Source organism: Macaca fascicularis, chromosome 1 (assembly GCF_037993035.2).
Source record: "Macaca fascicularis isolate 582-1 chromosome 1, T2T-MFA8v1.1".
Taxonomy (NCBI): Eukaryota; Metazoa; Chordata; class Mammalia; order Primates; family Cercopithecidae; genus Macaca; species Macaca fascicularis.
The window spans coordinates 165,098,801-165,123,583 of record NC_088375.1 but is presented as its reverse complement, the minus strand read 5'-3'; the positions used below and the strand labels follow the sequence as shown (position 1 = coordinate 165,123,583).

Genomic DNA, 24,783 nt, shown 5'->3' with positions numbered 1-24,783 from the left:
TGAGAGAGAGAGAGTGTGTGTGTGTGTGAGAGAGAGAGAAAGAATGTTCATGGTAGGAGGTGGGGCGGTGAATATATGAAGGGAAGTTGGGAAACCCCTTCCCTTTTTGTGCACTCCCAGGGCAGCAGCCGCAACCCCAGAATGAGGAGAGGACTTGAGAGCGGGCACAAGGTTCGCTGCCATGACTGATGTGAAGCGACCTGACGCACAAGCAGAGACTTTTCTCCTTGGCAGCCAACAACCTGCAGCAGGCAAGGCGGGCGGGGGAGGAAACCCCGAGGAGGCGCTCCCGGCCGCCTCTTTGCTGAGATAGCAGGAGCAGCAGCCTGAGGAGCCACGAGCTCAGCGTCACTGGGCTGGTGCGGGTGCAGGGGTGCGCAGGCGGGCGCACAGGCCGGGAGCCGCTTCTGCCGCTCAGGCGGCGGCGCTGCAGGACGCCGCGCCGCGCTGCCAGAGCGCCCGGGGCTGGCCCGCGAGCGGGAGGAGCCGGCCGCCGCGCTCCACCCGGCGCTGAGATTCGTGCCACCTGCCTCGAATACCACGGAGACGAGAGGAACCCAGAGAGCTCGGCCTCTCGTCCCGTTATCGAAAAGCAGCCTATGGTGACGGAGCCGGGAGAAGGCTAGCGTCTCAATTCTGTGCGGGACTGGGATTTTTCTTCTCATAATTTGGGGTAGCCCGAGTAGAGGTCAGAGGGACAGGCGAGGATCTCAAAAAGGGACCGAGGGTTGTGAACATGGTTACCCCCTCCTATCATTGGAAAATCTCCTTGACATTTTTCACACTTTGAAGCAGCTGCAGCTGGTGTAGTCGGAAAAGGGGGTGGGAAGAAAGAGAGGGGGCGGGGAGAGCGGAGACACAGCCAAGAGCCATGAGCGGCGCCTCCTCGCCTGCCAATCCTGGCACCTGTGCGCCAAGCCACTGCACCGAGGAGGACCCTACTCCAGGTGAACACCGGGCTTGAAGCCACGGACACCCAGCCCCTGTGCAGCGGGTTCTCGCCGGCGGGACCTGCAGCCGCCCACTCGGGCCACCGCCACCGCCTCCTGCAGCCGCGGAGCGCTCAGCCCCTCCGAGACGCCCGCTGCGCCCTGGCCCCTGGGGATCCTCGCCCTGCACAGGCGCGGCAACGGGCAGGGGTTGTTACAGAGTTGGGTGCAGGATTCGCCTTTCCTGCTCGTCTCTTCTCCGCCCAGGATTTATTGTCTGTGGAGCCTTCTGGGGGCGGGGAAGGAGCTGCGCCTCCGCCACCGCCGCCGCCGCTGCTGCTGCGGTTGCTAGCGCGGCGCGCTGGGCAGGCTGAGGCTGGGGAGTGGACGCGCTCCTGCCTCCCCCGCCGGCGCTTCGGGCTTCCCCTCGGCCCCTTCCCGCGGGAAGCTCTCCAGCCGTCTACCTGAAGGGCACCGGCATCATGGTCTAACGTGGCACCTTCCTGGATTCCCCTCTATCTCCTGTTCTTCCTACCTTCTACTCCTTCCCTCCTCTTCTCCTCCTCCGAGGACCCTGGCGCCCACTCCACTGCGGACCCCTGAACACTTAAGGAATAATCCTTGGCAGCTGCACGACTACGCTCTCCGAAACCTCATGGGCAGTTTCTCCCGCCGGCGATGTAAGTAAGGCACGCTCGCTCCGTGGCGGAGGGTGCTGCGGGGGCCCAGCCGCGTGCGGCCGCGGCGACCGTAGGCGCGCTAGGTGTGGGACCCCAGAGGCCGGCCGGGGGCGGGGGTGGCAGGGCGGGAGGCTTCGGCGCTCGCGGGAAGCTGCTCGTGCGGTGGCCGGCGGAGGCGGCGCTGATGTGGTAGGTTGCAGAGCGTTTGGAAATGGGGTGCTAACTGGGCGGGTGCATGGGAGCACCGAGTAGCTTGAGCTGGCAAGAGACCTTAAAGGGTTACATACTGCGAAAAGGAAAGGTAAATTTTGGGCGCCGGTGCTGGGACCATTGGTTCCGCTGAAATTAGGTTTAGCTCCTCGTTATTATCTTGGGTATCTCCAGTCAGCTTTTTTCCCAGAGGTGTCTGAGGGATGAAGCGCGTGTTTGATCGTGACACACACACACTCACACTCACACTCACACACACTTGTGGCAGGACGCACTTGTCTCTATCTTGGAAGGTGTTGTATCAGTGTCTCGATGTCTGTTTGAAAAAAAATACAATTAGAAGATTTTTATGCTATTGGGATTGAAGGGAAAGGGTGGGGTTTGGTGGGATGGAGGGGAGGAAGGAGCATGAAAGACTGGAGGACGGAAAGAAGTGGGGGAGCCCGTTCCCTAGGAGTCAGGGAGAACCTTGCCTCCCTCCCTGTCAGCTAGACAACTCCTACCCACACATCTCCTTTGTGTGGCACGAGAAGCTGGTGAACCTGCCTATTCCCAATCCAGCGCTGGGTCCCCTTGAGGATCTTGCGTCCTCCTCTCCGAGTTATTAAGGATGCAGGACGTGTTTCGGATTCGACGTGGAAAGAGGGAGGGAAGCACATTAGCATTAAGGTAATCATGGCACCCGGGCTCGTGGACTATTAGATTGGCTACCAGTAGTCTCTAATCTTACTGTTTGCAGAGTCAAGAATGGGGGCGGGGGTTTGGGGGACTGTACAGATTGCCTTTTAAAATAGTGTGACTTCATAATAACGGAGATGGCTGCAAGATTGCTTCCTTACACTACTTCTCGGCCATCAGGGCTGAATAAAGGACCCGCCTCCGCCCTCTACTCCCGCTCTTCCCTGACTGTCTCTTCCCCATCAAGTCACAAAGCGAGCGGGTTGGGCGAGAGGGCACAGCTCCAGGCAGAGAAGAGACGGGGTCACTTTCACAACTCCCAGGAATTGGCTTCAGAAAGGAACCATCTACGACTCCCACGTTCCTTTCGAAGTTCTCCTTCAAAAGGAATTACAAAAAAAAAAAAAAAAAAAGCGATGGGGGTGGGGATCGGTAAGACGCAGGGGCCCTCCACCTGCTCTTCTTGATTACTTTTCCGATACTCTTTAAACACATCGAATTTACCTGCAGTGGTAACTGAGTCAGCAGGTAAATAGATTTGTATCTGTGTATGTAGAAATGTGGCTCTCCTGATGGATGAAAAGCAATTTTATGTGAGCATATTCTAACCTAGGCGAAATTTCTAAGCACAATAGAGATTTTTATAGCGTGGGCGAGAAGAGTGCATTCCAGCGAAAGCAGGACACGTGATCCCTCCAACGGGAGAGATACAGTATTAGGAACTCGATTTTCTTTGTTCCAGCCTGAGCCTATGAGATGCTCAGCATCCCGGTTGCTTAAGTCCTCCTATAGAAGGAAAATGATGATAATAATAATAATAACAACAATAAAGTTGATCGGAGGCGAAATAGAGGGAAAATAAGCACAGATAGATATGCGTGAACGGTTTGAAAGCTTCGCCTCTGCCTTTTCTTTTTTTTTTTATCGCCCACCCTTCACCCCCACCCCTTGCTCCAGCCAGCCCCCTATTTTAAAATGAGACATTTCCTCTGGGAGACAGTGGAAAAGTTCTCCAGCCCCTGCACACGTGGGTTCTCCAGCACTTCAGAACCTGCTGTGATTCGCAACAGATTACACCACCTCCCCATTCCAAGTGTCACACCTCCGTCCAGGCTTCCTTGAGTTGGCTTCCAGGACTCTAAGGGAACTACCACGAGGTGTTTTTTATTTGTTTGTTTGTTTGTTTGTTTTTACAAAAGACAGTAAAGCAATTAAGTCTTTACTTTTTAGAAATCATTGATTGCACAGGGGGGAAATGAGAAAGTAGGGATGTAGGAATTATTTTATTTTTCCTTAAGAGTCATAGGGCTAAAGTATATTGGGGGTGTGTTTAGCGATTGCGTTTGGACTTCTGAGGTGTCTCAGGCCTGTGAAAAATGTCCTGAGGACAGAATATTTATTAATTTAGTGGAGATATAACTTGTTTACGATCCAACATTTAGAGTTACCTGACTTGGAGATTTCTTGTTTCATTTTCACTTAATGCTTTATAATTCATCTTAGTAGGCTAAAGTTTTTAAAAGACGGTTTATTTCTGTATTATGCTGCATTGCATCATACTAATAAGTAATGATAAGAAAAACAGTCAATTTTCATGACATTATAAGGTGAGAGTTCTTTATACATTTTTAAGAAAAAATTGACTATCCAAGAAAAAATGTGTACTTACCATGGCAACACTTACATTCTACATCACTTGTGTCTGCACATATGCAGCTTCAGAATTAGAAACAACTTCATAAAGAAACCTGGTCCAATTGCAGTAGCCATATTTTATTCAGAATTTTAGTGCAGCTTTAGGCTGGCATTAACATTTTCTCAATTAAATTCTTATTCCACTTTCTTGTATAAGCTTTTAATTTTTCTAATTCCTTTATAAAATACAGAACATAAGCTTACAGTGTTTTTGTGTGTCTGCATTTTTGTTTGCTTTGGATTTCAAAAAATCACTAAAATATAAATTAATATTATAAAATGTTATTGCTTATGAAAGTGATAAACTATATTATCTATATGATGTTCATTCCAAAGGTACTCGTAGATCTCTCTTATTTCAGTACATAGTACATGATTAAATATTTGATACAAAAACTTGATCTTGTTAATCACAACTTTAAAACATTCACTTAGAACAGGTAAAATATTGATGTTAGGTTTTAATTGATGTATCAAAATTACATTTATAGATACTAAAATTTTATTTTCAGATTTATATATTTAATTTATAACTTCATTTCTTATCCAGATTAACAGACTACACGAAGAGTAACCAATTATTGATAAATTATCGTTTGAATTATTTATGGATTCTTCTTACATTTTCTTTCTTCACATAAATTATTTCATAGTTTTTTGAAAAAAATATTTCAAACATATATATTGTTGAACACAATAGTTATAATAGCCACACTATCATTGAAAGACATTATTTGGTGTATTTTATTGTCTCTAATAACAATGACTGCTTTGCAGAGTATCATCCACATTCTTTTTTGAAGCCATGTAAATTTGCAAGATGACTTTAGGGGAATGTTAGTTCAAATCTGTGACATATAACAGACTCTTAGTTTATGACAAGCTGACTTACTATTAACTAATTTTTATTGCCATGGAAAGATATCATTGGAGATGACTCTAGGCTCTTTGGAGAACCTTGAAGTTTTCACTCTGAATTTCATTAATTTAGTAGTCAATATAAGTCTTCAATAGAGGGTTCTCAATGTTCCAATATTAAGAAATAAAATTTTAACATAAAATAGCAATTTAAACCTATAATGAAACAAATTGTATTCTATTCTGACAGAAAAAAAAGCAAATTATATAAGCTGTTGTAATTAAATCAAATACCTAAATCAAAAAAAGGAGATTCATAGACAGGCTTCACATATGTTTTAAAAAATTGATTTGTGAATTGTCAATAAAAACTCAAAATGAAAAGTGACACTATAAATTAACAATGTTTGAATGATGGTTGCCACAAATCAACAGTATTTTTTCTTGATGTGGCTTTTAACCATGTTATTTATGTGACTCAGGTTTGAATCATTATAAATAATTTTATATTTTTATAGAAACAACTGTAGAGTATTACCCTGAGATAGTGAAAGAGGAGTAAGAAAAACTTAGGTACGTCTAGAAGTAATATGCCGTCTTAGGTAATACGTCTCTTTTAACAAGATAAAATACAGGTGGCAATAATTACCATTTTATAACTGTAGGACGTACCAGATAAAACAAAGGGGTACAATGAAATGTGGTTTGGAAATTTTACAAGAGTGAAGTATAAACATTTGTGTACTGATTAGTTTTTTTATAGTAATGTGTGTGTGGGGTGTGTGTGTGTGTGTGTGGTTGTGTTTAGTGATAGCATAGTATAATTATGTGTATTATATAATGGTGTAATTAAAAGCATGCCATTTAAATAACCAAATATGTCTATTTCCTATCTCAAAAAAGTGAATATGCTCAGAAATCTATGAGTATCACTTGTCACATTGCCTCCCCTACCATAGTACCCAAACTGTAACCATAATTATAATAAGTTACCACTTGCTAAACTCCTACCATGAGTCATGTACTTTACTTCAAAATAATCCTATAGGAAGCATGATTCTCACTGTTGTAAAGATTAGAAAACTGAAACTCAAAGACAGCAAGTGGCAATTCCATGCCACATGGAAACTGATGGGCCAAGATTTAAGCCCAGATTTGGTCCCTGTTCATTTTTCCCCATTCTGTGCTCTCTCCTTCATGGCATAAATTGCAGTTCGGTAAATAACTGAAATCTGTAGATTACAGAAGTTTTTCCTGGTGTACAAAGAAAAATTAAGATTTTGAGTCAGTTTTTCAAAGCTGCATATTTGACAATAATACACCCTATCATTTTTTGACTATTATTTAGTATAGGTATAGAAAATACTATTGCTTATTATCTTGGAATAATTCACTCATGACAGAAATTTGATAACCTAGTATAATCTGTCATATAAAAGTACATTATGGAAATTTTCAATAAAGCAAATTTTGAGTCAATAGCTGTCATGTCTATTTTGAAACTATGATGATGCACTTGATAATTAAGCCCCTGGGGAGGCATCATATATGCTAATTAAATTATTAATCATAATAGAAACATTATCATTTGTCATTCAAAGACATATGGGAAAAATATTAAATACATTAATAACCCAAAGGATTTCCTGTGTACACTCATTCTCATTTTATTGTTCACTGCTTAGTAAACTACTTAAAATCTCTATACAAAATATTATTTTACTTCAATACATGTGAAAGGAATAGTAGTTGTCAGGGATGAAGCATTGAAATGTCTATTAACATTGACATGATCTGTTTAAATATTTTAACAATGGAGCAGTTGTTTACATTGTTTAAAGAATTCATTTATAGACTTCTTAAAGATGCAGTTTCGTCAGTTGTACCAGGATATTTTTGCTGTACATGGAGTTCAGTAAGGTTGAAAGCATACTTAACACCCGGGGATAGGTATACCCAAGGTAGTATCATAACAAATGGCTTAAGTTAAAAACAATGGAACTGTAGGATATTTGTGTGTGTGTGGCAGGGTGAGTCAGATGAGGGAGATACTTAAATGTTGTGATACTGAAGAGGTAAAGTAGTATGAGAACAAGTGAGAAACTATTGATTTCAATTGTAGGAAAGAGGTAGCTGACCTTAAAAACAAAACGATAGCATAAGTACTATCATTATCATCATGAAGTTTTCATAGGTAAAAAGAAATGGTACTGTGAAAAGCAGAAAAACAGAGCTAACAGAGGAAAATGTGGGACAAACAATTGGAAAAGAGCTGTTAGACAAGTCACTGAGAAACTACAGGATTTTATGTTATTACATTGAAAAAGAATACTCTGGTGTAGTGGCAAAATACTTTATAGATACTTGGCTGTATTGTCAATTTATTCAATAATGGAAGAAAAGGTAAGAAATGGACTTTATTAAGATAGTGCCTAAGTATTATGAAGACATTTGTTGCACTAAAAAGGTAAGTAATGGACACAAAGCTAAAATATGACAGCTGAACTTAAAGAATTAATGTGTCATAGATGGTGTAACTAAAACAATCAAAACTTGCAAGTAATAGACTTCTAAATACTAACGACTTAAGTGTTCTGCATCAAAAGTATTCATCACTGTAGTTTTTTTTGTTTTTTGTTTTTTGTTTTTTTTTTGAGACGGAGTCTCGCTCTGTCGCCCAGGCTGGAGTGCAATGGCCGAATCTCAGCTCACTGCAAGCTCCGCCTCCCAGGTTACCCCATTCTCCTGCCTCAGCCTCCCGAGTAGCTGGGACTACAGGCGCCCGCCACCTCGCCCGGCTAGTTTTTTGTATTTTTTAGTAGAGACGGGGTTTCACCTCGTGATCCGCCCGTCTCGGCCTCCCAAAGTGCTGGGATTACAGGCTTGAGCCACCGTGTCCAGCCTTCATCACTGTAGTTTTTACCACCAGTAGGTACCTTACAGAGCCATGTTGGATGGAGATATACCTTGGACCACGTATTTTGAGCACTCATAATATTAAATAGTTACTATCCAGTGCTATTCTGATCAGTGTAATTCAAGACATGAAAAAAATTTCTTCCCTATATCAAGTGTGATTAATTTCTTAAGACAATTATAAAAGCTATTGTAATTAAATCAAATACCTAGTTAAACTTAGAGTGAGTGTTAAATATTAGCGAAGTCCTTAGGGTAATATCATATTGTTGAACACTGGGCACACCACACACATACACACACAGCTGTAATTGTTCTATTTCTCAACACACATGCACACACAGATATAGCTGTAATCTTACTATTTCAGGAGTTTATAACACTTCAGAGCTGGAAAGGAATGTAGAGTGTCTCATTTTATAAAAAAGAGGAAACTGAGACCCCACTAAGTATACTTTTTTGCTGAGGATCACCAGCTGTTAATGAGAGACATAGCAATAAAACCAGGTCTTGTGGCTCCCACTGTCTGCCAGTAAAACCACACCCTTAGAACTATTGGGGTCTCTTATACCCGAGCAAAGTAGAAGAGAGAAAGGAACCTTAATTCAATAGATCTAATTACTATATCTAGCCAATTTGATGACACCATCCAAAGAACGTTTCTTTTTCATTTAATTGTTGGCCTGAATTTCAATCTGAGTTTAATTTTTGGCCTTAATTATGCCCTGAGTTTTTATTTGGCTTAAGCATTTTGGACAATTGCCTTATCCTCCACTTTGACTTGACTGTCTAGGCAAACTCCCATGCTATAAATTTAACATCTATTAAGTATTCTATTTTTAAAAAGATATCTTTATTTAAGAAATGTGGAATTAATTTTCACTAATATTGAAGCATTCTAAATTTGGATACTATATCCTTTCTTAAAATATTAAAATTAAAATGTTCGTTTTAAATCATTGATCTTTTAAGGATAATACCAGCTAAATGAATGTTGGATGATGAAGAAATGTTCAATTCATTTTAAGTATATGAATTCTCTTTTAAATTTGCTAATTTTATTAGGGATCAACCAATGAGTTTTCTCACCAAAAAACAAGAAGGATTTTAAGTGCTGTTAGGGCTTTCTATAAATTATTACTTCGAATATTAATTAGGAAACCATTCTAATCAGGAATATAAAATACAATACAGTTGGAATTTGTAAAACAGACTCATTTCTGAGAAGTTTTTTGCATTATTAAGCTACATTTTGGGCTGGGTGACTGTAATCCAGCACTTTGGGAAGTTGAGGTGGGAAGATTGCTTGAGTCCAGGAGTATGAGACCAACCTGAGCAATATAATGAGAAGTCGTATCTACATTTTTTTTTTTTAAATTAGCCAAGAGTGGTGGTGCTCATCTGTAGTCCCAGCTACTCAGGAGGCTCAGGTGGGAAGATTGCTTTAGCTTAGGAGGCAGAGGTTGCAGTGAATTGAGTTCGTACTACTGTACTCCAGGCTGGGTGATAGAGTGAGACTCTGTTTGAAAAAAAAAAAAAAGTTACTTTGGAAGGTCCTTTAAAATAGTAAGATCCTTCCTTCTTCTAAATATCTGGTTATACATCTGTTACGACATAGTTCTTCTAAGACAAACTTGAAATAAACGTTTCATTTATATTTTTTCTAATGCAAAAATTCTTAGTCCACCATATCTAGAAGCATTGACTACAGGTAAACTTAAGGCAAGATGTTTTATAACCCACCAGCAAACCATATTAGCAATGATTGTAAAGCATTTTTGAAATTATGGTATAATTCTCTTAAAATATGTATTTGGGTTGTAAACAATGAAATGTAGAAATATTTACAAAGAAAAGTTTTGATTAAACAAGATACCTACACAGTCCCATCTAATAATCCTTTTTAAAAAACATAACTCCTTATTAAGGAAATAATGTTTTAAATTGAAGAAACACCATGATGACTAAATTAATGCATCACATATCAGCACATTAGCTATGCTTTTCCTTTGTAAAATGGTTCTTATTCATGCCAGCTTTCAGTGTACTGTTCAGAGGCTCGTGGGTGTGATAGAACGGAACATATTTCTGCATCTGTGAGTGTAATCCCACACACCATTTTACATGACAAAATCTCAATATCCTAAGTCTAGGTGTTAACAGTAATACAAGATGTCAACCTCTCGCAGTCCAGGGTTTCATTTACTCCATAATAATACCTGTTTTATCTTTTGCACTATCTAATTTTATTTAATGAGTGGTTATTTACACATGTAATATAAGGAGGATGGACGTTTTTTGTTTGTTTACCTGCTTTTTCTGCCTCGTTATAGCTAAGGTTTACTTCCTACAGACAAAAAGCAAGCCACTGAAACTCGAACACAGTAGACGTCAATGTGGGATGTGAACAGGGGGCTGGATGCAAAGATGATGTACTTTTGTACTTTGGTACAAGAAGAAACTACTAGAACTGTTATGCATGTTTAAGTTCCATATAAAAAGGGTAAACTTATCCATGATTTCTATAAAGGAATATTAATCTCCTTCCCCCTCTTCCCTAGTAGAATTTCTTTGTATAATCATGTGCAAAAAATAGAAATGCATGAAAAAAAGTTGTATTTTAGTTCTGGTAATATAGATGAATACTTCCTTGTTTTAAATGCCACTTAATGGTTTAATATTATTGCTTAACAATGGAAAAATAGCATATTTTAGTGTAGAAAATAGAAACTTTATTGGGTGTCAAGAGTTATAATTTAATGAATCAACATAATAAAATGTAATATGATAGCTTCTAGTATTTACATTAAAAAGGAAGGTAACAAAAAAAGAAAACCCTAAAGTGTTACTTGGGTTTTGTATTCTCTTTTTCTGGATGTGAGTCGACGGAGAAATTTACCCTCACACTGAGTAAAGATCACCGTTAAGTTGAATATGAATATAGTTTAATGAAACTTCAGAATCCCTTGGTTACATTCTCTACCTATCTTTTTTTAAAAATTAAAAAAGGTTAAACCTTTAAACTGTGTGATTTGTGTGATCGCACAAAGGTCACTTTATATTGGTATTTTAGGATACTTCAATATATGGACCATTCATTCATTCCCAGTATCATTGTTTAAATAATTATTAAAATGACTGTTTCCCAAGCCAGCATATATGTAGAGACTCACTGGATATTTTATCCCAAGCAAACTAGCTCACAGCCTGGTGCAGAAGAAGATGCATGTTGTGTGAATGAATGTTTCAATGAATGAATCGTTCCACTTATTCTTCTGAATGCCTCTAAATGACCTTGTAGCCATTATCCCTCAATTCCTTCTTCTCCTCCTTTCTGAGAATATCATAGGATTCTGCTTCCCAGCCATAGCCATATGACTTGCTTTGGTTGAGGCAATCAGAACAAAAGGTAAGGAGTGTCTCTTTTGAATAGATGCTTTTTTTTTTTTTTTTTTTGGTAGAACCAGCATCTTGCCATGTTGCCCATGCTGGTATCAAACTCCTGGGCTAAAGCAATCCTCCTGCCTTGGCCTCCCAAAGTGTGGGGCTTACAGGCATGAGCCACTGCACCTGGCCTGAATAGGAGTATTTATGACCCAGTGCACTGTCTGCTCTTTCCCTAATATAGTAATGGTGGAAGTACATGTCATGATAGAGCCTCCATCATCCTGGTCCATGAGCAGCTACACTAAATGCAGTCCTCTTGGCACATATGTATTTGACATGTGGGGTGAGAAAGAAATAAAGCATTGATATGTTGGGATTTGGGGAGTTGTTTGTTAATAGAGAATAACCTATACTTCCCTCTTTCTCGAATTTATTGAGTTTGAGAGACAAAGTGTAAGTGGAATCCTATTCTATTAAAAGTAGAATCCTGATTTCCAGTTTACAGTGTCACAACTACAGAAATAAGTATGCCACTAATTTGGATTGTAATATTAAAATATATTTTATGACTGATTAAAGATATAATTTTTAACAAAGTTATTATTTAACACACAAATATATTATTTAAAAGATAAAAAATCAATCTATTTGAGAAAATTTTATAAGTCTTAAGCACTTTGACTTTCTCAGTTGGAAATTTTGTGCACAAGCATATTTTAATACACCAGAAGTCTAAGAACTAAGCTACTGTTCTTGTACAACTCAAGAACAGCTCCTCGGATTTGGAAACAAATCAAAGAAACTAGGGTGCAATATATTTTCTCATTCTGTATATTATTGGGAGAACTTTTATAATAAAAATCTACCGTATCTACTGGAATCTGCAACTTTTTCTGTTTAATAAATTTTACTAAGTTCTTGCCTGTCTGCATTCATTCATTCTAAATATTTACTGTGTGCCAAGCCTCATGCTAGGCACGGCTGAGTACATACCTGGTCTCTGATTTCATGGAGTTTACAGTCTAATGGTATAGACAGACTTTAAATAAATAATAATTCTAGGGATATATAATTACAAATTAATTATGATAAAAGCTAAGAAGAAAAAGACTAAGGTACTCAGAGTGAATATTTTGAAGTTCTGAGAAGCAGCATCTTTGATGAACTTCTATTGAAATAAAACCTCTAAGATGATAGAAGTTAGCCAGACAAAGAGGACAGGAGAATTCTAGTCAGGGCAAATGGCAAATGCAAAACTTTAAATCAGAAGAGGATGGTACATTGGAGGGCAATGTGATTGGCAGGAGGCCAGTGTGACTGGATATGGGGAGCAGAGGGAAACTGGCATAATATGAGGCAGACATGAGCCAGACATCCAAGGACTTACTGACCAGGTTAGGAATTGAAGTTGTTTATCCTACATTCTGTGCAAAGTCATTAAGCATTTATAAACACAAAAGTGGTGTGAACTGATTGAGATTTTTAAATGATTACTTGGGCTCCTATGTTTACATAGCTTCTATTTAGACGAAGGTCACTGTGGAAATAGAGATTCATGAGTTAGGAGATGTTACAGTGAGTTGGACAGTAAATTATCTTGGGCTAGAATTTTGGTAGTGGAAATGGGAACAGGTAGATGGAAGTGAAATAAGCTTTGTAGAAGGTATTGGATTCATTGCTGAATTGATAGTAGTGAGGGCTAATGAAAGAAAATGTGGTATCAAGGATTGTTCCAAGATTTCTGGCATGAGAAACTGAATACATATAAGTGCAATTTGTTGACTGGAGAATCTGGAGAGGGAACTAATTTATTCATGTGTAACTAGAACATTGACAGAATGAAGGAAACTGAATAACGCTGACATATTGAAGAAGCATCAACTTATAAATGTAAACACTTATTACTAAATAAAATTACTGGAAATGAATACTTCTATAGGGAAAAATAATTAAAGCCTCATTTTAAGAAAAAAGTTTTTAAATACATGAAATTTCGGTATGCATTAGAGTGACTCACCTTATGTTGCTATCTTGGCTTTGTTTTAATTATTTTTTTGGCATGAAAAGAAAATACTAATTTCTTCCATCTTTACTTAGTATGCTTTATGGTTTAGAAGGGCAGTTTACTCCTGGTCCTTTTATACTTGGATTCCTAAGATGAGTAGAAGAGTGTAAACCATTGATAGAGTTTGTTTTAAGCCACCCATCTCAAGCACTTCCTTAGCCTCTTGCAGCACTACCAAGGGATCCATGCTGTGGGATTCTCTGGGCAAGGTTACACCCATTTGCAATTTGTCCCATATGTGGTACCTTATCCTAGAGCTCTTCATCTTCAAAATTTTTCACAGCTGAGTTCTGTCATTTAAGACATGCTGTAGATTATTGCCCAGAGGGTGCACAAATAAGTAGAATGAAAGTCCTTTGCTCATGGATACATCATCTAGCAGTGTATTTAGCTGGAAATAAAAGAAGTATTAATGATTAGTAGCTTAACTAAGATACTTATTTTACCCTTTCTTCCAGTTAGCTTTTGCAGTGGTAATTTTAATCTCAAAATATCTCAGTGGCTTACACCACAAACATTCATTTCGCCCCTACAGACCTGTGGGATAGCAACAACTCCACTCAGCTCTCTTTACCCAATCTTCTCACTCCAGGATCCAAGCTGAAGGAGCAGCCTTCATCTCAGATGTGCTGTTTTCCTGGTAGAGGACAAAAGCAAGAGGCCAAACTGGCCAACTGAAGTTCAATGAAAGCTTCTGCTCACACATAGCATATTTTAGGTCCATTTGCATTCTGCTGGCCAAAACAAGTCACATAACCATGCCTGGTATGGCAAGGGAACAAATGGTTAAGCAACCATCTGGTATAAGTGGCTCAGTGATGCCATCAGGAATTCCAGCTCATTCCAAATCTTTATCTACTTCTTTGGTAGTAGTTTAGCACGTATACTTTGAAAGACAGTGTTTTCCTTCTTAACATAACTGCCTCTGAGTGGACTGGCACCAAAGGAATGGCAGTAATGGATGCCAGTTGTTGAGTTCCCTGGGTCTCTTCCTTGGCTCTTGTATCCTGGCCAGGATGCAAGTCTGTTTAATGCAGTTGTACTTATGAGTATGTTTTGATATTTTTTCTTCTTTGATTAGCTTGAAATGCATCTTACAAATTTCTCAAGTAAATTATTTTTGCCCTATTTTCCTAAGTTATAAGACATTTGGGGAAAAATAACATTCATATTAAAATTTAGATATTAATCTAAATATCTAATATCTAAACAAATCAATTTTAGCTTGGTTAAACAGTTTCTTATCTTTCAAGCATTGAAGTTTAGTTATAAAATAAAATTTTATTTTTTAATAATATCTGGAGGATTTATGGAGCATTTTATAATTTAGGAATGGACATATTTAAGCATTTTTCAGATAACTATCAATTCATAAAGCCTGAAATTCCCTTTCATACTCAAAACATTATATATTTTATTTTTGTTCAGACCTACTGTATCTAAAACTTTGGATTATAACTATTATTTATTAAATTAACTATACTTTTACAAATGACTTTTTTTGTTAAATGGAATCACGAAAATATGAAATATATCTAATTAATTAAATTCTTCAGAAGTAAATAGATTAGATTATTTATGTTGCTACTTGCTTAGGTGTTTTGGGGAAACTAGTTGTACTCCTACTTTCAAGGGTAACACAGTCACCACTAGGTCAGTGGTTTTGAAACATTTTTATAATTGTGGACTGCTTTTATCCAGTAAGATATTACAAAGAACTCCAGTATATAAAACAGAGACAAGTAAGACTGCTGTGTTTAAAATGACTGTGTTTTATGTTCAAGAATTATTATGCCAATGCATAATTATTTTATAATTTCTCACTTCCTTTTTTAACAGAAAAATAACTTGCCCCCAGTTGGGGAAATGATATAAAAATATAGGCATTATTTGTTATTTTCAGCTACAGATTTGTCAACAAACTTGGGGTTTAGCAAAGTCATTTGAATTGTTTTATGGGTACAAATAGGGCTGCATTGCACTATCTCTCAATTTTTTTTCTTTGATTGACAAAGAGTGATATTATCCACACAAAGACTTTCTGAGGGGTTCATTTCATCACACCAATTATCAGTATGTATGCAAGGCCTCTCCAAGACAGAAAGGTATTTGGGACTGCCAGTTCTGCCTCTTAATGAATATCTTCTGTGCCCAGCTAAATAAACAAAATGGCAGAGAAAAAACACAACTCTAGGGTAATCTGCAGCAGATGAAAAGACTTACTCATTTTGATGAATATGGCTCATTAGGATGGCTGGTTTTGTACTTGTCAATGCTTGGAATCGCTTACTTCTCTCATCCTAAATATCCAGTTGACATCGGCTATAGTTTTGTGAAAGTGAACCCCAGGCTGATCAGCAAAAAATAGTTTCAGAGGCAAAGGTGGAAAGAATTATTATTTCCTTAAATTTTATTTCTCTGTTATCCCATTAGATAAAAATATTTGAGGTTATTTTGGGGGTCTTCTATTTTAGAAGACTTAGAAGTTTTATTACTCTTTGTTGCCTAACTTCTGTTACTCCCTTGCCATCTGCTACCCTGGCCTTCAAAATTTTATTTTATCAAATATCTCTCAAAATTGTGTTTTGCCAACAGCTGTGGTTTAGTGGCATGCATAGTTGAATTTCAGTAATACCAAAGATACGGATTTAAATTTGTTTTCTGTTACTTTTTAGCTAGGTGACCTCAGAAAAGTTATTTTAACTCTCTACATCATAACTTATCCCTAAAGTGAACATAATACCCATCTCACACAAATATTGTGAAGATTAAGTAATTTTAATTAAGAAAAGCAATCTAACACACTATTACCTTAATAATACTTTAGAAATAATACTTTAGATATACAAACTGAACCATCTTACCCCTTCTCCAATTAAAACAATTTATTGCCTTGCAATTTCTTTTGAGATAAAGACCTGTGCCTTATAGGAAAACATATGGATTCTTGTAAGTCTAGCTATTATCTACACTCCAGCTTCACTTCCTCAGTGTCCACAAATGTGAGTGTTCTTTCAGCCTAGGAAAGGCCTTGTTTCCTGCCGCCTCAGGCCCTTTGCATGTGTTGTTCTCATTCATTTCTCTTTTTATCTGGTTAACTACTATTTTATCTTCAAATTTCAAATCAGTCATCACTTTCTAGAGGAAGCCACTACTATCATCTTCTCTTTTGGCACTGTACATATAGAAAAATATTAAAGAAAATGTTCCATCCATGTTCATTGATTGTAAACTGCTAGACTGATACACAGTTATATGTTCCTGATATTTTGAAATGCTTTATCTCAAACCTTTACAAAACTACTTCAAAATGAATTTGTATTCTAATGGAATAAAAGGAGAAGAAAGGAGTTAATATTTATTGGGGACCTACTATTATTTGACGAACTCATCTAGGCATAATATATATATTTTTCTTTATGTAATCCTCACCATATTTACTCTGTGAGCAAATATGATTTTTAACAAAAGAATGAAAATATATAATCATTAAAGATCTTTGTGCCAATTCAAGGAGCAAAAGGGAAGTATATACAATTTATAGACAAAAAGGTACCTTTTTCTTTTGTTGAAGAGCTAGAGGAATCCAGGAAAGTTTTATTACATCAGGAAAATTCTGTGTTGTAGAATATTCTAATCTTTCCAAAGATGCCTTTACCATTTGCGTAGATCAGGCTAGATGAAATTCAAAGCTTCTAAAAAGTTGATAAATGGTATATATCTTGCACATAGTGTAATATACTTACATATTGTGTCATTATGAAAATAATTTCCATCATGTGTGTATGTGTGTATGATACCAACACTAATTTGCACCATAAACACAAAAATAGATACTTTGAAAGAGTCTGCAGATGTCAAGAATAAGTTGTGAGCTATCACAGTAAACATTTCTTGGAAGTACAACATGTGATAAAACACTTGCAGCCTGTTAAATGAGGGCCACGGACCCTGTCAGAATGACACAGCCAGCCACCGGTGAGTTCAGAAAGAACTACATAAACTATTACCAAGAAATATATTCTTGTAAGACGTTTAATTAGCAAACTGTTCCGTTGTTTATCTTAAACATTGTACAAGATACTGCTTTTGCTTCTTTTATGTCACAGATGAAATCAGCTGCTAAAAATCTGGCTTACAAAAGTGATTCTTAAAATGGAGAGACTACAAATTTTTGTAACTCTGTAAAGAATTGAGGTTTACTGTAGACTTAAATCTACTGTTGTTAAATGGTGAAATTACCAAGAGCTAGTCTGATAGTCAGCCAGCTTTACTACATCCAGATGTTAGAGGATAAGTCAAAATACTGAAATAAAATTAATTTAAATTTTTGACAATTTAAAATGTTGAACTACTTAAAGGACTTTTCTTTCCTTGTCCTTCCTTCCCTATGTGTAAGAACTTAAATATTATCGTAATTGTTCTCTCTGAATTTAGTCTCTGTCACCATTTGTCAAACTAATCTTTGTAAATGCCTTCTTTGTAGAATTAATTTTCCTTTTAGAAGATTCCCAATAATTTCCTCTCGACTTAAAAAAATTCTCATTTGGGGGCGGGGTGGAGACAGATGACTTTATTGATGGTACATGGCAAAATGGGGCTCCCTAAGCCTCTTTCAGCCTTCAGGGTGTCTGGCATGAAAACTGTGAGTTGGGGAGATTTTCAATGTGGTGGGGGACTGAGTGCAGTAGGGACTGGCCAGCAGCTGAGGGCCTCTCTCTTTTTCTGGGATCTGAAATAATCTATTAGATTATTTAGGGGGAGAATTCAGTGAGGTACTACGTACCATCTACTTAAAATTATTCCAGTAACTCTTGATAACTGTTATTTATTATTATCATAATTGAAAAATGAAATAAATCTTTCAGCTGAATAGATATCAGTGTCGATTTTAAAAATTGAACTATTGATGTAAAACAGGCATTTTACCAAAGTTTATTATAGGCATTTTGAGTATTATTTAAATTTGTGCCTTAATTCTTTAAAATACTACCCTTTGTTGATTATTTAGCAACAAAAGCTGAGATTCTAAGAAATTCCATTTATTGTTAAACTTTGGATTTTCTATTTTCCGAATTCTGAGGAACAATATAGAATTCAAGTGACTCTAGTAACTCCCAAAATGTTCTTGCTGTTTCACATCTACATCTAAATAATGACATTTGTAGAGGTATTTTCTTGCATTCAGTATACTTAACTGAAGAAATATATTGTACATGTTTGCATATCTAGATATCTGTTGTGCCCCTGGGATATTTGTAAGTATGCAAGTAGCAAAATGTGGTACAATACAACAGAGTGTTTTCCTTATTGATAGGAAATGGCTTCCTTCTTCAATCCCTTCTCTTTGTCTTTATATTACTTATCCAAACTTAAAATATTCTACTTCTTTCTTCCCTTATGAGCATACGCTTTTTCTTCTAATTTTATGGTCTCCAATTCCTAAATAGTTTTCATTTTCCTTTTCTGTCATTGTTCCCACAACAGTTCCCCAGTTCAGGACTCTTTAATGTCTCCTGTTGCCTGATTCCACTGGGCCCTGAATGGACCTCACTGATCCCTCACTTCCTCTGGACTTTTCTTCCTTCACTCTCACCTCTATGGGGTCCTCCCACCTTGAGATTTTGTGAAACACAGGTCTACGTAGGACACTTCTCCTGATTAAACCATCACTGACTCCTTGTCCCCCAGCTCTTTGATATGGATAACGTATTCACACAGTGGTTCTGCTTCACCCTCTGATACGGTTTGGCTCTGTGTTTCCAACCACATCTCATCTCAAATTGTTATCTCCATGTGTTGAGGGAGGGATCTGGTGGAAGGTATTTGGATCATGGGGTTGGTTTCCCCCATGCTGTTCTTGTGATAGTGAGAGAGAGCCATGATAGTTCTTGTGATAGGTCTTGGAAGAGCTGATGGTTTTAAAAGTGTTTGGAAGTTTCCCTTTTATTATCTCTCTCTCCTGCTGCCATGTAAGACATGCCTTGCTTCTCCTTCACCTACCTCCATGATTGTAAGTTTCCTGAGGCCTCCCAGCCATGTGGAACTGTGAGTCAATTAAACCCCTTTCTTTATAAATTACCCAGTCTCAGGTATCTTTATAGCAGTGTTAGAATGGACTAATACACCTTCTATGTGCATTCAATATTCTGGCCACACTGAGCTATTAGGAGCTCTAAAAATATACCCTGTCTTGCCCAAGCCTTATTATTTGCCAGAAATACTGAAAAATTCCTTCTGCTCATTCCTTAGATTGTAGTTCCAAATGTCATTTTCTCCATGAAGGCTTTCTATACCTTCTGCCTCCTTCCATCCCAGGGAAAGTTAGTGGTTTTTTTCCTCTGTGTTTTGAAAGTGATTTACATACATTTCTACTGTAAGACTGATCATGTTATATTTTAGTTGTTGATGTGTCTCTTTTTCAGTAAGATGACCATGATTTTATCAGTAATGGCATCTTATTTTTTTGCATACCTAGCTCTTAACATACATTATCTATTCATTAAATATTTATTTGAAGGATAAATGAATAGCCAACAAAATGAATAAACCAGATGTGAAATTAATGACTAACCTATAGACACATTGTACTTTATCAGGCATAATGTGATCAGGCCTATATTCTAAATTATATGAAATAATATATTAAGCATTTAGTTTTATAAATTGAATAGATAAATATAAAGTAAAACAAATGCAAAATAGTGGATAAAGTTTGAGTTTTGACATTGTAAAACCTAAATATGGATTCTACCCATGCCAAGTAATAATGAGGAAATTTGAAACAGGCCGTATAATTTTTGTAAGCCTTGTTTCTTTCATCTGTATGAAGAAAAAATATTAATATCTATCTTACCATTTGCTCATAAGAATCAAATGAGATAAATAAATGGAAACATTTTATAAACTATTAAAGTCAAGGTTTTTATAGTTTAGTAGATTTAAATTTATGGTCATTGTCACAAACTCTGATGTGACAAAATATAACTTTAAAAACCTATAACTGATATTAAGGTATTTAACAAGGCCTAATTTCTGTACTTGTTAAATGTGTTTCCTTGACAAACTTATCAAGTTGCTTCGTCTGAGCCAGTATGTTCTTTCCTTCTTCCCTATGCAATTGGTGCTGCTGCTTCTGCTGGGTTCTGTGTGTGTGCATGTGTGTGTGTGTGTGCATGTGGGATGTAATATACATTTTTAGTTCAATTTGTTCATGCCAATAGCTAAGGTTTCTGAGAATTTTGTTGTGTTGACACTTCATAAAAAGGGTGGGCATGTGTGTGTGTGTAGGTCTGTGTGTGTGAGAGAGAGAGACATGCTGTGGGAGCGGTACTTATTCCCTGTGCCATCCTCTGCCTCTGCTGTCTCTGGCCTCCGCTGAGGTGTCCAACTACTGGATCAACTGCAGTCACTGAAACTGTCTTTAAAGTTTCTGTACATCCCCCAGGACTACTAATCACTCAAGTACTTTATGTTCTTATCTGAATGTTCCATCCTTTGAAATCCTTCCACCCTTTCAGCACTTCACGCTCACATCAGAAACACTTAGCTCAGACGCGTTCATGTCTCACTAGGGTATGAAGAATCCACTGGGGAGTGGGTCCTCTGGCCCATGTCTGTAGAGATCTCCCTTAGTCTCTAAATTGACACTTTGTTGCTCAGACCAATTGTAGATCTGAGATGTTCTTAGAGGTTTGTAGACTTCCAGAGTTATATTTTGGAAAGAGGAGCACAAACTTGAATAAGAGATGCTATTAAAGGTATTAATATTTGGATGTTTCTGCCATACCCATCTTGAACTTTTAATCCTAGTGATGGGCCCGTTATTAGGCATCCACTGGGATTCATACTATAGTTTGACTTACTTTGAATCGCTCTCTCTTTCCAGATGGTGAAACACTTGTATCCCTTGGGGTGGGAAATCAGATACTACATCAACCACTCTTTTGTAGTCTGTGGCTAATAATCACAATCTATCCCTATTTCTCCTAGCTTGATACATAATGTACAGCTTTTGAAATTTCAAGAAAAATCTCTCAGCAAGTGTTTGGCTTTCTGACTACTGTGTCAGAGAATGACATTAAACACTCTATTTTGAAATTCAAGCCTGAGCAATAACTTCTTTGTCCTCAGCTATATTTACCCTCTCCTTCTGAAATGAAAGCCACTGCCTCCACAGTTGTAAGGAAGAAAATGTAGGAAAAATATTATACATGAAATAGCTACAAATATTTTCTGTTCATAATATTATTAGTATAATCATCTGCAACTTGAAGATTCCACTGTTTCTTTAAGCTACTGAGAAAATCCTAAATTTTCCCCAAAATATAGATAATAAATTTCATTGTACTGTGTGGTGTATCTCCAACTAGACTATAAGCTAAAGTCAGGAGGCATGCTTAAGTTTCTTGATCTATAAACTGGGGCTAATAATGTCTACATCATCAAGTTATTCAGTATTAAATGGGATATAGCACGTGGTAGGTGCTCAAAAAAGTTAACATCTTAATCTTACTTTCATGGTGTTATGTTGTATTCCTCCATAGTACTTGAAAGAATTAGTTGGCAACCAGGATCAGCAAAATCTAATAATATTAACAATAAATGCAACAGCTCACAATTATATCCTGTGCTAAGTAAGCCCTACAGTACTCCAAAAATTGTCAGCAACAATGGGGATTGGAAAGCCTTTTCCACAAATCACTACCATGACAAGTGAAACACATATAAAAGAGACTGCAGTATCACATAAAAATAGCTTTTCATGTCTTTGGGGCATTTAGAAAGTAGTAGGAACCATGTTCTAGGTTTCTAACGGGTGTGTCCAACTAATCACAATGCCAGCCATAGGCTAATTGCATCTGCCTATTTTGTATTGTTAGGCTCTTTTAGATAGTCTCTGGTTCCAGCCAGTTCTTTAGTCCAGGCTTGATATCAAATATGAGCTTTAGACATAACAAATACATATGGGAAGTAATCTTTGTAGACATTTAGCCTCTCTGAGTTCTTTAATCTCACAGGAAAGGACTGAGAAATAATGAATGTTGAAAAAAGTTTTAGAAATACAAAACATGCTATAAAATGTCAGAGACAAGTATTATTATTACCATTCTTTTATTAAGAAGCAATTGTTGGAAACTGTAACTGTTTTTTTTAAATATAGAATACCTTAGCTACCCATAAAGTTTAATTTTCGATAAAGGTGATGATGATGAATTGAAATTGGAAAAATTAATTCTAAAAAATCCTATTAAAACATTGATCATTGATTTTGGATTACATACCCAGAGGAATACCCTGTGCTATCTCTTGAAACTTTTCAAAGATTTCCTGACAATAAGCAGGTAGAAACAAAAATGTGACAATCAATGCCAAACAAACATGAGATGTTCAGTTACTATGGAAGAGCTTCCACGGAATATACATTTTAGTTCAATTTGTTCATATCAGTATCTAACGGTTCTGAGAATTTTTTTGTGTTGCCACTTCATAAAAAGGGTGGGAATAAGAAACTATTTGGCAGAACAGTGGTTTCCTCATAGATGTCAAGAGGAAAAATCTCTCTGCCATGCAAACATAAATTACACATACTTCAAAGGAGTATGATCCTCAAATAATCTCCCTATAGAAAATTGTAGTAAAAACGATAACTTCCATGATGAATTTACTCTAAGGGCATTTATGAATCTGGTCCTTAGTGTTTTCACAACTCTCTGGTTCCACAGTTTTACATAATCCAATATCACCAAGATAAATATTTTTATTTTTCTATATTATCTGGAATTTCACCAGAAATCTAATATGTGATTCAGGATTGATGATCAGGTGAGTACTTACCTATCCATTTCTTCATCCAATTAGAATAAACAAGAATCCAAAGAAGCAAGGAGTGGCCATTTTTTATTCTTATTCATAAGTCATTAGCAAGCTTATCACATCCATCTGTAGACACTCTCTTTAAGGCTGGTCTGCTGTTTTACTCAGTAATACAAAAACTCCCTCCCCCATTCTCATTTCTTCTTTTATTTCCTATTTTAAAATTTTTTTTTGCCTTGTATACATTTATTCAAAAATATATTAATCTAATATGTTCCCTATGTGCAAGGCACTATGTTCAGTGTTGAGGAAGGAACTGATCTCTAGTCTCATTCGCCTTATAGTCTACAGGAGAATAAAGGCAATTACATTACGTTGTGCCACTTGCTATAGGGTAGCATAAGGAAACAGAACTCTGCCATAAATTTAGTCCTCCCTCTCTCATTTTATCTTTCCTCTCTCCCCTCCCTCACACACATATACACATACCACCCACAACACATGTACTGTATCTCTTTAGTGTGTAAAAAGGTACAGACATTCCATTTAAATAACAATTTTAAATGAAATTAAATTACTACATAAAGTCTGCTGACTCAAAAGAACATAGAACATTGCCTAAAATGGATCTCCCTCTCAAATTCAGGCAGATCGTATTGTAAGTCAGACAAACAAAATAATTTGAAAAAAAAAGAGTGCGTGCATGTATTTTTTTACTCGAAAAAAGCTGACTTTTTAGAAACACTTGAATATTTTCATAACTTTTAAGCTTTAGGTTGTTACATTAAAAGTACCAAATGCCAGCCAAACACCATTGTAAATGTTCTATCTAGCTGGCGAAGATCGCCTGATTTGAGTGCAGGACTAAATTTATGGCTGTTTTCTTTCCGTTAAGATTTTGGCTGAAGCATAGCTGAGCATTTAGGGGAAATTGTGGAAGTTTAAGAATGTATCATAGGAGTAGAAATGCTAAGCCTTTTACTTTTAGATTTAGCGATAACAGCTAATATTTTCATTTACCAGATATAATTCAGTATATACCTAACACATACAAGTACTTAAGCTTCACAACATATCTGGGAAAAAGCAAAATTTATATTCCCAATTTTGCAAATAAGGAATGTGTGAATGAGTGCTTGGGGAAGATGAGTAATTTTTTGCCAGGTCTTAAAAGGCAAAGCTAGGATCCAAACCTGGGAATCCTGACACTTGAAAGATACCTTCTAATGTCTCCGAATTTTTAGCATTTTTTTTACATAAATATTTTAAACACACCCACACAATGCAAGTTTAATTCTCATATATTGTAAAAGTTCAAATATAGCTGATCCTGGCCATGCGTCTCACTTCTAAACAAGTGTTTCTAATTAATATTTGTTTAATTCTGTATATAGGTTTTTCAGAGAATCAGCTTCAGAGAATTAAATTTGTTTGAATTTGTAGTGTATAGCATGGAAGACAGGCTGAGTAATGAAACATAAAGAAGAGCATTTTTTAAAATTTGAATTATTAAGAAATCTCATTATTAGAATTTAATTAAGAAATAAAA

The 24,783-nt window shown here is 37.1% G+C and overlaps 1 protein-coding gene across 21 annotated transcripts in view; it reads left to right on the top strand.

The window, feature by feature from the left end:
• Positions 1–306: 306 nt before the first annotated feature.
• Positions 307–24,783, top strand: part of LRRC7 (leucine rich repeat containing 7) — a 553,605-nt gene continuing 529,128 nt past the window's right edge. For 10 of the 21 annotated variants that reach the window (XM_074003948.1, XM_015434177.4, XM_045369009.3 and 7 more), the window contains exon 1: positions 2,338–2,488. In XM_074003948.1, the coding sequence (XP_073860049.1) occupies positions 2,430–2,488 (59 nt within the window). In that variant the 5' untranslated portion in view covers positions 2,338–2,429. Of the gene's footprint in view, positions 1,610–1,704; positions 1,799–2,337; positions 2,489–24,783 lie in introns of those variants that run through there. The other 11 variants (XM_074003903.1, XM_074003898.1, XM_005543054.5 and 8 more) reach the window with 3 other exon arrangements.